The 13,804-nt window shown below is 37.4% G+C and overlaps 1 protein-coding gene across 2 annotated transcripts in view; it reads right to left on the bottom strand.

Moving 5' to 3' along the window:
* Positions 1–2,444: 2,444 nt before the first annotated feature.
* Positions 2,445–13,804, bottom strand: part of serpinb4.L (serpin peptidase inhibitor, clade B (ovalbumin), member 4 L homeolog) — a 39,561-nt gene continuing 28,201 nt past the window's right edge. The window contains exons 11-15 of one of the 2 annotated variants that reach the window (XM_041565508.1): positions 12,845–12,976; positions 11,842–11,959; positions 9,460–9,602; positions 4,001–4,153; positions 2,445–3,012 (exon numbers count right to left, since the gene is read on the bottom strand). In XM_041565508.1, coding sequence (XP_041421442.1) covers positions 2,605–3,012; positions 4,001–4,153; positions 9,460–9,602; positions 11,842–11,959; positions 12,845–12,976 — 954 coding nt within the window. In that variant the 3' untranslated portion in view covers positions 2,445–2,604. The remainder of the gene's footprint in view (positions 3,013–4,000; positions 4,154–9,459; positions 9,603–11,841; positions 11,960–12,844; positions 12,977–13,804) is intronic. The other variant, NM_001094274.1, reaches the window with a different exon arrangement.

Raw genomic sequence — 13,804 nt, forward strand, 5'->3', positions numbered from 1 at the left:
TCAACACTAAGGGGCACATTTACTTAGCTCGAGTGAAGGATTCGAATGCAAAAAACTTCGAATTTTGAAGTGTTTTTTTGGCTACTTCGACCATTGAATTGGCTACTTCGACCTTCGACTACGACTTCGAATCGAACGATTCAAACTAAAAATCGTTCGACTATTCGACCATTCGATGGTCAAAGTACTGTCTCTTTAAAAAAAACTTCGACCCCCTACTTCGCCACCTAAAGCCTACCGAACCTCATTGTTAGCCTATGGGGAAGGTCCCCATAGGCTTTCTGACAAATTTGGGATCGAAGGAATTTCGTTCGTTCGATCGAACGAATATCGCTAAATCCTTCGACTTCGATATTTGAAGTTGAAGGATTTAACTTCGACAGTCGAATATCGAGGGTTAATTAACCCTCGATATTCGACCCTAAGAATAAATAGAGTAAAAAAAAGAGTAAATGTGCCCCTAAGTATAAATTCTAATGCTATTGCTATCATGTACAAATGGTCTGTTTCAGGTCCGGACTGAGAATTAAAATAGGCCCTGGCATTTCAGGTACACAGAGGCCCAATCAGTCCACATAGAGGCCCAAACAGCCCCACCAGCCCACTAAATACTGACTTTCTATGGGACCTTATAGCAGCCCCTCTGGCATTTGCCAGAACCCACAGATTGCCAGTCCGGGCCTGGTCTGTTTTTTCTAAATATCTTCCACTTACTTCATGGGAGTGCAAATCTGCAGCCTGCAGAGGGAGCCCTAGAATTACCACAAGCTTGACTGTGGTTGTAGATTCAGGATTCCCAAGTGTTAATTGCAAGCAATTCATCAGAGGAGGTTGGATGGAGGTGAGCCCTAAATACTTATGTACTTCTCTACTTGTTCTCACTTCTTTTCCCTCCTCCTTTAACTATTTGATCAAGACTGGGCAATTTTCCCCTGGGGCAGTGACCCAATGTTTCCTTATATTCTTCTTATATTCCTTATTTTCTCCAACCTGCAGCTGGCTAAAAAAAAACTTATTGGTTACTTTGGGTTTCCGCCCATGTTCAATCTTGAATAGCCACAGTCACATGTCTACATAAGAATGCTACAGTCCATCCCCCATTCTGTGTTTACCTGAGGCAGCTGCAGGTAGGCCCATCTGTGGTCACTGGGACAGCTGTATACTAGTTATGCCACTGATTTCAAAGTTACCTTGGCATCTAGTGATATGCTATTTATCAGCCTACACTGCAGTTTCTGGTGTTCTTGTGTGTTTATGGGTAAATGCAGCTAATACTGTCGTGTTCTGCCTAACTTAATTATAATCAAGCTGTCATGCACTCACATCACAAAGATATTTGTAATTGACTCACTTTTATGAATTTATAACATGTCTTTTTTTACATTCACATTAATTTTCACTCACTAACACAGTTTTACATTCTTTCACATACTCTTTCGCACAATAACACACTCATAGACATAGGCGCTCATTAATTCACATAAAATTGTGTCTCATCATGTAATGTTTTGTTCTCATTTAACTCTGCAAATTAAAATTTTTGATTCCTGATGAATTCAAAATGGATGTATATTTCTTTGTGCACAAAAAAAACGACATATTTTAGAGAAACTTTTACAGCACTTTCAAAAAATTGATCTACTGGACTGAAGAATCTCTTTTGCCAACCCTCTTAGATCATCCTGAATGTGGAACAGCTTCTTCTATACATGGGGTTTTATATATGTTCTCATTTGGGACATGTTGAATCTCACCCATGTTCAGATTTAGCATGATCCAGTTGGTACAGGCCCACTAGGTAAAAATATGGTCTGTGTTCCTGTGAGGTGGTACACATAAAAAAGCCTCCATACGTGAACTCATATGAATAAAGCAATATGTAGTTGGGGAAGTACAGTATGAGAAATGTCTGCTTGTTGTATAACACATAAGGTTTGGGACAGGTAAATGCTTATTATAAGAATTACCGTTCTAATTCAGTATATCATACAACATGATATGCCTGTCTGAACTCACCAATTATATATTCCTACATACTGTATATATGAGCAGCTTATTAAGTTCCATACATTACATTGATTCTTTATCTCTGTCTGTTCTATGTGTCTGTACCCACAGGAGCACACAGATGAATGCAGAAAAGACAGAATAACAACACTTTGTAAATGGAGATGTTTTGCTGCCAGTAGAAAACCGATTATGTTTCTGTGAAACTGAGCAACAAAATAAGCACTTTTTTTTAATTTTTTTATCTAGGAGCTATAAAACCAGAATGTCATGGAATACATTCTCAGTATTCATTTTGGACCTTTGAATATTCTTTTGGAAATATTAAAAAAGTTAACCAGCTCCCTTCATCTTATTTATTATAGAGACTGCTCTCCCGGATATAATTATCACTGATAAATGAACAAAGAATCAATGAATCAATAAAAAAAACAAAAAAAAACAACAGTTATTTATTCTATTACTGGCAATTTACAACCAAATAAGATCACTAGATCAGTTTCAGACATTTCAAAAGATAAAAAAATAATGACAGGCAAAGCCAGTTTAATGTATGTTACATTTGTTGTCAAATCATTATTTAGTGCATTAATCAATTCATATTTCTGGAGATGTGAACCTTCCAAAGAACAGCATAGATTTGGTTTGATTATGTTCTATGGTAAGCAAGAAAGGATGATCGGCTACAAATTCTTCTGGTGGAAGGGGTAGACTTGTAACAACAATCCCAATGCCTGTAGCAGCTGCTGCTTCGGTTCCCTCTTCATTTACTTCGATAAAGGATTTGTGTATCACCGTTGATATAACCAAACTAACTTTATCTGAGATTCCTGACAGATCAGCCCCCTGAAAGACACTGGTCATTCCCATGCTCTTCAGCACTTCTTTAAGAGAATATGTCTCTCCAAACTTGAATTGTGGAAGCCTTACCACAACTTTAACTTCTCGGATATTTTCTAGATTCATCAGCTTTGTTAATTTTTCATATGTCAAGTTAGCTTCAAGCTAAATCACAGACAAGAAAACAAGCATTTTTAATCATGGTTCAAATTGAGCATTCTTATTTTAAATATATAAATGTTTAAGGGGGTTATTTATCAAAATCCGATTCTAAAAAATAACAATAAAATCCAAATTTTTACTGGAAAAAAAAAACCTCGAATTCTATGAGATTTATTATACTCTGAGCGTGGAAAATAGGTCCCTATACTATTTGCAAGTTTCTGTGGTCTGCACTGGAATTGGCCTGAAAATCCAACTATTTCGGACTTTTCGGGCAAAAATACGAAAAATTCAGGCTTTTTGGGAGAAAGCCTGAAAAAAACCGATTTGGGTAGAATATCTAAAAAAATCATACAATTCGGATTTTGACTCTACTTTTTCATGTTTGTCCCAGATCCTATATTCGCGAAAATGGAAATTTAATATGAGCTTCAGCATACTGAAATAAGAAACTTTCTAAATACAATCAAATTCTGTACTGTGTCTGTAATAATCAAGTTCATCTTCACTATTCCTCTCTCAGCATCTGAGACTCCATACAGGAGTTGGGTGGGTGTCAGATAATCATTGATAGTGAAATCCAATATATATTATAGGGGTCTCCTTTTGCTTAGAAGATGTATTAGAGCTCACTCTATTACAATCACCCGAAATCCTGTCTCTCTACATGCAGGCCATTATTTTGTTAGATTTTGTTTGTACTGGAATCAGTTATTTGAGTGAGCTCTAATTCATCTGCTAGGAAGCCCCCCTATAAGATATATTGGATCTAACTGACAATAAAAATCTGACACCCAACTCCTGCATGAAGACAGAATGAAGAAGAACAGATGCTGGGAGATGGATAGTGAAGATAAACTTGATTATTTCAGAAACAATACAGAATATTTAATTGACTGTATTTAGAAAGTTTCTTATTTTAGCGTGATAAAGCTTATATTAAATTTTCATTTTCAAGATAGTTCCCCTTTAACAATAATATTGCTGTTACCTCTGCCAATCCATCAATGTCATCTGGCAATATAATCTTCATACTGAAGCCTTCTTCGTAAGGAAGCTCCAAAATCCTGCATTTCAGTTCTGGGTGGGAGCCCAGTTTGTACTTTCCTGTCTGAGACATCATTTTCACTGTAGTTGTATCATTCTTTTAGAAAGAGAGAGAAATAATTTTAGCATATAAAATAAAGTACTGCACATGAATATACAGTATCAGAAACATGTATAGTTTGTATTTATATAATCAGTGTCCCAAATCATATTATTGTAAATATTTTTTGTGTAATGATGTTCTGATTGGTTGATGGCAACCAATCAGATGATTGTTTTCAGTGTTCAATTTGCAGCTGGCAGAAAAAAAAAATATTTACTGATTGGTTACTACGGGTTACTGCCCAGATACAAATTTGCATTGTGTTTATATGAAATGATATTCTGCACCAACTAATAATTAGGGTTTCCTTAATGCTAATATTATTAATAGTGAATATAGCTTAAAAGATAGAAAGGCCATTATTTTTACAGAACAATTGTTTGTAGTGGACACTATATAGAGGAACATGGTCATCAATGACTAGAACATTGGTATACAAATTGAATAAACTTGGAAAAACTTTGTGCAGCAGTCTAAATCATATGTGAAGGTCCAATCATCTTAAAGGAATTGTTCAGTGTGAAAATAAAAACTTGGTAAATAGATAGTATGTGCAAAATAAAAAATGTTTCTAATATAGTTAGTTAGCCAAAAATGTAATGTATAAAGGCTGGAGTGATTTGATATATATAACATGTCAGTCTGAACACTACTTCCTGCTTTTCAGCTCTCTTGGTTTACACTGACTGGTTACCCTGGCTACCAGTCAGTAACCAATCAGAGACTTGAGGGGTGGGCACATGGGTCTTATCTGTTGCTTTTGAATCTGAGCTGAATGCTGAGGATCAATTACAAACTCACTGAACAGAAATGTACCATGTGGCCCCCCTTCGGGCTAGTCCACACGGGGAGATAGCCCTGCGTTTGCGGTCGCGGCGACAAAGCGCCGCGCCAGTCGCCGCGACCGGCGCAGGCGACAGTTTTGTATGGGCGCCTATGTAAAAACGCCTGTGCTAACCACACGAGGCGATGCGCTTTTCAACAGTCGCCTGAAAAAGCCTGGCGAGGCATTTTCAGGCGACTGTTGAAAAGCGCATCGCCTCGTGTGGTTAGCACAGGCGTTTTTACATAGGCGCCCATACAAAACTGTCGCCTGCGCCGGTCGCGGCGACTGGCGCGGCGCTTTGTCGCCGCGACCGCAAACGCAAGGCTATCTCCCCGTGTGGAATAGCCCTTCAAGTCACTGACTAACTCAGAGTTATAGAGCTGAAAAGCAGGAAGTTGGATTCTGGCTGTTTTATTAGACATCTGTTCACTCCAGCCTTTATACATTACATTTTTGGCTAACTAACTATATTAGAAACATTTTTTATTTTGCACAGCCTATCTATTTACCCAGTTTTTATTTCCACGCTGAACTATTCCTTTAAGAATATATCTTTAAAACATCCATGCTTCCACTACAGTCTCACAGGCCCAGGTACAAAATTTTCACTGAGGCACCCACACTGCCCAAACACACCCCTCTGCATGTACACTGCAAACCTGCCATTTTTCTTACCTACAGGATTGTATTGTGGTATACCATGTGGGCCCTATGGGTGTCATACCCCCTTTCCCTATGGTATTTACTCCAATACCCACACCCTGTATCCAATAATATCCTTAAAGTCTGTCGATTAAATCTGATACAATTTTCATTAAACAATTGTGTATAGCATTTATGACCATACCCAAGCCAAGAGAACCAAATCCCTCGGCTTAGGCATGGTCATGAACGCTGCACCTCCTGTATTAAACCAAATCCGCCAGTCATATTGCCGTGTGCTGATATCAGACATCTTTGCCCTGCAAGTCCGGTTGGCCGAATACCAAACTAAATCCTAATTTGCATATGCAAATTAGGTGTGGGAAGGGGGAAACATTCTTTACTTCCTTATTTTGTGACAAAAAGTCATGCGATTTCCCTCCCATGCCTAATTTGTTATATGCAAATTAGGATTCAGATTCGGTATGGCCAGGCAGAAGGATTCAGCGGAATCTGAATCCTGCTGAAAATAGTATCAGTGAAATGAATAGGTGAAATATAACCAAAAATAGGTGCCTTTATTCAAACGCAAAAAAGATCTTTCACAACTATTAGTTGAGGTCTGACAAAGTCAGAGCAACAAAAAACAATACATTTTTATACAAGGAAAGGAAAAAGAAACCCCACCAATAGTTATGATTGTAAAGTTGACAGGAAAATTCTAATAGGTGATGCACCTTACTTATTTGATAACAATAATTCGTAAGAAAATGTGCTAAAAAAAGAATTTAGTGCTAGTGCTGTTATAGTAACATTAACTTTTCCTGAATAAATTGAAATTGAAAAACCGAATTAATTCAATTCATCTGTGAGATAGTATTACTCCTTAAATTCATCCATAGATAGACAAAAAAATCATTATTTAAAGTGCGGTGCAATAATTTAAAGTAATAAGCCTGAAAAATTGATTCGTTTTTTAAAAAGTAATTAAAAATGACCAAACATGGTAGTGGTCAAAAAGATGTAGTCACAATCCATAAAATTAGATAATAGAAATTGGAAAAAATAGATGGTGGAGTTGTCCCGTAAACTAGCTACCTGATTTTTTTCTAGAGCCTGGGACACCACAAAGATAAGGCAGGACAGGGTAACCGGGGCTGTGGCCTTGGTATTTAACTTGCCCTAGATGTTTTAAAAGCTGTTTAGCGAAACGTACGTCTGCGTTTTTAGTAATCCTCTTCTGCTCAAATCGATTCCTCTTTTGTAAATTTGGTCTACATTTAATAGTCTGGTTTTGCTTTTTTCCATGGAAGTGGGGGCAAGAATTTTTGGGTCAAATCCTTTACTACTCTATACAACCTCTTTTAATCTTCCTTCCATTCTAAGGGGCCGACGGTTTGTGGCTTTTTAGGGTTACTTAGCCTCTTTAAAACATCTAGGGCAAGTTAAATACCAAGGCCACAGCCCCAGTTACCCTGTCCTGCCTTATCTTTGTGGTGTCCCAGGCTCTAGAAAAAAATCAGGTAGCTAGTTTACGGGACAACTCCACCATCTATTTTTTCCAATTTCTATTATCTAATTTTATGGATTGTGACTACATCTTTTAACCCCCTACCATGTTTGGTCATTTTTAATTACTTTTTAATAAACTAATACATTTTTCAGGCTTATTACTTTAAATTATTGCACCGCACTTTAAATAATGAATTTTTTGTCTATCTATGGATGAATTTAAGGAGTAATACTATCTCACAGATGAATTGAATTAATTCGGTTTTTCAATTTTTCAATTTCAATTTATTCAGGAAAAGTTAATTTTACTATAACGGCACTAGCACTTTAAATTCTTTTTTAGCACATTTTCTTACGAATTATTGTTATCAAATAAGTAAGGTGCATCACCTATTAGAATTTTCCTGTCAACTTTAGAATCCTAACTATTGGTGGGGTTTCTTTTTCCTTTCCTTGTATAACATTTTTTGAAATGAATATGTACCAGCACACAAGAAAATGTTGAGCAAAGTGGCAAAAAGAATAACCAATGAGCAATTTAAATGGATACTGTCATGGGAAAACATGTTTTTTTCAAAACACATCAATTAATAGTGCTGCTCCAGCAGAATTCTGCATTGAAATCTGTTTCTCAAAAGAGCAAACAGATTTTGGAATAATTTTGAAATCTGACATGGGGCTAGACATGTCAGTTTCCCAGCTGCCCCCAGTCATGTGACTTGTGCTCTGATAAACTCTTTACTGCTGTACTGCAAGTTGGAGTGATATCACCCCCTCCCCTTCACGCCAGCATCCTAACAACAGAACAATGGGAAGTAATGCATACAAGTAAGGCAAAACTCTTAAAAGAACGGAATGTTGTATCTTAAAAGGATTCTGTCATGATTTTTATGGTGTTTATTTCTAAATTACACTGTTTACATTGCAAACAATTCACTCTACCATTTAATATTTTATTGTTGAATTAACAAAATGTATTTTTTAAGCTGTAAAATTGGTGTGGAGGCAGCCATCTCAGAGCATTGTGCCTGATTCTGAGCTTTGAGAAGGAGCCAGCACTTCAGGATAGAACTGCTTTGAGGCAGTTATTGTGTCTCCCCTTCTCATTGTATTAATCCACAACCCTAGGTGGTGTTTGCATTGAGAATATCACCTAAGCAGGAAAAAGTTGGGGTTTTCCTGCTTTGGTGCTATTCTCATGTTTACCACCATGTGGGGCTAGGGAGCAATGCAAACAAATTCTTCAGCAAAGGATCAGGTAGCTGCTATCTGGTTAACTGCCTATTATTCTGTTGATCGTCTACTGATGGGCTGCTGGGGAGGCAGGGGGGTGATATCACTTCAACTTTCAGTGTAGCAGTAAAGACTGAGTTTCTCAGAGCACAAGTCAAATGACCAGAGGGCTCCTGGGAAACTAACAATATGTCCAGCTCCATGTCAAATTTCAAAATTAAATATTAAAAAATGTTTCTCTTTTAAAAAACAGTGCAGAGTTCGGCTGGAGCAGCACTATTAACTGATGTGTTTTGAAAAGAACATGTTTTCCCCTGACAGTATCCCTTTAAGTTGACCATAGACTTGACAATTTCCCGTTGATATTGTCAGATATGCAATATATGCAGAGATCTTATCAGTAGCCGATATAAATATTTTAACCTATCCAATTGACTGAATGACCAATCGCCAAGGTACGAAAAATGTCCGGTACATTCCACGCGCAGTCTGAAAAATTGTATGAAGCTTTGTTTCGTATGATATTATCTTTGCGTCTATGGTCAGCTTTAGGGTGCAAGGAGAGGCGCAATATTCATATTGCACTGGTTTTTGTACAATACAGCATCATTATAAATTAGACCTTATAGAGTCATAGAAAATATACAGTGAGTACCAAATGTCTGTACGTTTTGCAATTAGACATGACCCTCAGAAACTGTGGTCCATAAAAAGACAGAATAAATAAAAGAAGTAATTGCAGTGTGGGACTGGCATACCAGGGCCCCAAAAGAATTCATGAGCCAAGGGCCTACTACCAGTTGTCTCACTCTTCCCCCCACCTGTTGCTGCCACTAATTACTATCTGACAGCCCCCCCCATGTCCCAGTGGGCCAGTCTGCCCTGAGTAATTAACTAGAGCGTGTTTACTGACCATTGTAACCCACTGCATGTAATAAAAGCAGTGGTAATGTGTGAAACTATTTTGAATGTTCCCTTTGAGTGTTGTCCTTTTGCATAGATGTTTTTGTCAGGGATGGTGCAGTGATACAACTAACTGCCTATTGCTACAATGGATACAATTTCCCAAGCTCGCACTAGAACATACCGTTTTGAGAAAGAATGGAGCGTCCTTCGTATTTTCTTTTTCAAACTGCTTCTTCCAGCGCCCCTTAAAATACACTGCATTAACCAGGGCCAATACAGTGGAATCATCAAGGGTACCCTTAGGGAACAGGTTTTTGATTTTACCTTAGAAAAGGAAACATTAAAAATAAACGTAAACTAAGCAGTAGGAGTACATTGAGATTACTAAAAATATTTCTTATATAAAATGTTGCTGGATCTTGCAGCCCAGTGATATAGGCACAGTCACAGTGATATGGGCACAGTCACAGTGGTATGGGCACAGTCACAGTGATATGGGCACAGTCACAGTGTTATGGGCACAGTCACAGTGTTATAGGGACAGTCACAGTGATATGGGCACAGTCACAGTGATATGGGCACAGTCACAGTGATATGGGCACAGTCACAGTGATATGGGCACAGTCACAGTGGTATGGGCACAGTCACAGTGGAAACATGCATAATTGACATGCAAATGTATACTTCAGTGAAATAATTGGTGCCTTGTGACATATTAGGATCTTTCTGTATTACTGTATTGCTTTACTTGATGGTAAATGATAATTCCACTGAAAACTGGAAACAATCGTCTTCTTAACCATATGCAAATGTATCATTATAACACACCCATTTCTGTATTTTGTATGGCAAACCTCTTACACCATCTACTTCCTGACTCTCTTTTCACTCACTACTTCTTTTAACACTTTTACTTTTTTCTCTCTCTTATTCCATTTGTTTGCATGCTGTCACTAAGGCTTCAATGTTCTCATATCCCATGCTGTCTTTTGCTCATCTATATTTTAAATTCTTGTTCTTCTTCGTTGTTATACTTCTGTTTTTCTGTGTAAGGTCTACCATCTCATCTCTTTCATCTCTATCATGCATAACTTTCTTCTCACACTTTTGCCATAACTGTTTTCCTCTCCAACTATCTATATATCTATATCTATTAATTATGCTGCCTTGCTGGTGAAGAATAAGTTCTGATACATTCTATTTCTTCATTCTTCATATCTAAAGTCCACTAGAAAATAATTTAAACATTGAAGGGGTTATTTATCAAAGGTCAATGTTAGAAAACACAACTCGAATGGTTTCGAAGTTAAGAAAAAATTGGAATGAAAAAAACGAGTTCAGGGTTAACAACCTGAAAACTCAAATTAATCGAGTTGTCGACAGGAAAAAACTGGAATAGTTTGAATTGATCAAGTTTTCAGGAAAGACCCTCTATTTTTTTTTTAACATCTTCACATGGTTCAAGGGACCTCTGCCATTAACTCCTACATAACCTCAACAGGTTTTAGATGGTGTATTTTTGGGATTGAGCTATTTCCACGGTCGGGGTATAATCAGGGGCGCGCCGCCAATGAGGCGAGCTGAGACGCTCGCCTCAGGCGGCAACGCCGAATCGGTTTCCAGGGGCGGCAAAAAGCCGCTCCTGCACCTTTAAGAGCCGAATTTCCGGTTTTTAAACCGGAAATTCGGCTTTACTAATGCGAGAGAGCGCAATTGCGCTCTCCGCATTAGTGTTCCTGCCTCCCCTCCCGACAAGTAAGTCGGCGAGGGGGGGCGGCATTGCAGGAGCCGCCTCAGGCGGCGCTTAGGTCCGAATCGGCGCTGGGTATAATAAATCTTGAAAAAAATTCAAGTTTTTTTTTTTTAACCCAAAAATGTGATGTGGGTGGTTTGTGACTTTGTGGCGGCACACCAGATGGGTCTGGAGGGGGGACCTGGACAGCAGCCCCGGTCAACCACCTAGTCCGACCCTGTGTACAAAGCACCATTATATTATTACAGAGAAAAAGGAAATTTGGAAGAAATGGAGTCTATTAGAGACAGCCATCCCGTAGTTCAGAGCTTTTGAATAATAGGTTTCTGGATAAAAGATCCCATACCTATAATAACTCAGATAAAGGTTGATGTAGTCTGCAGCGTGTATCTGACTTGAATATTTAGCAATCCAAAGGAGCTATGCTGAAATGTTTGCAGCTCATGCTAAACTAAAAGATCCTACCTACTATAATTGAATGTCAGCCTAAATTGGAAAAAAGACAAAAGTTATTTTAGCTTGTAGTGATACAAAAATACAAACATGGGTATGATTACACAGTGCTGTGAGAAAAGTCAACAGATTTCTGTATTTGTTGTCTTCATCATAGAGAAGAAAGGTGGAATACTGAGCAGTGCTGGTATGGGTGACCAGAGCAGACACAGTGCGGGTTACACTGATGATGCTGCTGTACAAGCAAATATTAACAAAAGCTGTACAAGTAGAAAACAATACCCCCACAAAATACTAACCCCTTAACATGTTTCACAATTAATACTGTTAATCAAAAATAATATTTTTCTTTCTTACTTTTTGTTTTACACTCAACCCACGCATTAATTTTCACTATGGAAGCTTCTGCATTGTTTTTGAAGTCTGTAGGTTCAAGCTTTGCCTTGTATAATTGCTCCAGGCACAATAAATATTGCTGAAATTAGATAATTACAATATTTATACAAAGGAATTGCTCCCGTGAAACTATTAGCACAATATGTCATTCATAAGAAATATGACAACTGGAAACATCAGAAAACACAACTTCTCAGTGTAACTCTTCCCTTACCATGTAAAACTCTTATGGCAGAATGTGTGTTACACTGGATTCTTATTGGAAATAAGTAAAACATAAGTAAAAAATATCATAAACAGAATGAATATTTGCAAAATGAAGAACAAAATTCTTTTAGTATTTTGCAATGTTATTTTATTTACTATTATTGCAGATTACATTGTACATAGTACAGGGAATCGTTATCCAGAAACCCAATTTTCCTGAAAAATTATGGGAAGGTTGTCTCCTATATAATTTTTTATGCAAATAATCTAAATCCTTTAATATGATAAAAAAAAATTAGTAGCATGTACATTGATTAAGATATAATCAGTCCTTATTAGAAGCAAACCCAGCCTATTGGGGTTATTTAATGTTTAAATGATTTTCTAGTAGACTTAAGGTATAAAGATACAAATTGCAGAAAGATCGCTTAAACAGAAAACCCCAGGTACCAAGCATTCTGGATAACAGGTCCCATACCTGTAATATAAAGACCTGCTTGAAGATGCAGCTATTTTCTCACAAAGTAATGACTATTTAATGACTGTGTTAATCAAGGCACTTGAGAAGCAAGCGATAATTTACAATTTAGTTAAAACATATTTATTTTTTATCTGAACTCTCAAAGATGACAATAGGGTTGCAACAACCCTAGATGATAAGCTGACTGGTACTATTGGTAGGGAGCTAATAAAGCATACATTTTTTGATGCTTTCCCAACAAAATAAGAACAAATTGCTGTTAACCTTAAAACTTACCTTGGAAAATGTAAATGACTTTTCGCCATATGTTCGATTTGCGATATTCAGTTCATAATGTTCATTGGGCTTGTTGAGTGCTGTGAAAAGCTCCTTAAATAGCACATGAACTCCTTCGGTTTGGCAAGTCTGCTATAAGATCAGTGAAATGATTACTTCATGGCACATTTCCTATACTATAGATTATCAGCTGCGCAAAACTAACTTTATGGACGATGTCTGAATTTGAATTTTAACTGTGATTTGAGTTTTGTTTGCACTAAAACTCACAAACTGTAATTATAACTTCAAATCAAAGTTTTTATTAAGCTAAAAAAAATGAAATCCTCAAATGTAAACCGTAGGCATCTAAAAGTGTGCTAAGTCATGAAGAATATGAAGAAACAAGAGGCTGGCACACGGAGCGAATTAAACCGGGCTCCTGCCCCTGGTGTGTTTATTGCGTCAAACCTGCCTCTTGTTGCCTCTTGTTTCTTCATTGGGAGTGCCGTCTCCCTTAGGCTTTGGGCACCAGCGGTATTCGTTTAAAAGGTCTGAGTGTGCACGTGATTTCCCTGCACTAGGTCATGAAGAAGTCAATGGGAGCTGCAAAATTTCAACTATTTATTGAGCTTAAATTTCTAGATTTTTTTTTGAGCTTGTAAAACTCACAAATTCTAGGTATTGGATTTTTTCCTAGCATGTTATTTCGAGTTTTTTATATTTGTATTCTTTTTTTGTAAGATTTTCTTTATTAACTTTTTCCATTTATATTTAGATTGAAAGTTGAAAGAAAGAAGAAGTATAGAGGAAGAGGAGAAGAATGATGGGTGTTCCCACTGGAAATTCTCATATACCACAAGTCTTTTGCGATAAACCAATGTCTCTTATTCTTGGTTTGCAGTACCAGTTTGTGCATCATCCAACCAACGGTCCAAAACTTTACCAAATTTTTCTGGCCCCCCCCCGGGCTAAGTATGT

Source organism: Xenopus laevis, chromosome 6L, assembly GCF_017654675.1.
Source record: "Xenopus laevis strain J_2021 chromosome 6L, Xenopus_laevis_v10.1, whole genome shotgun sequence".
Taxonomy (NCBI): Eukaryota; Metazoa; Chordata; class Amphibia; order Anura; family Pipidae; genus Xenopus; species Xenopus laevis.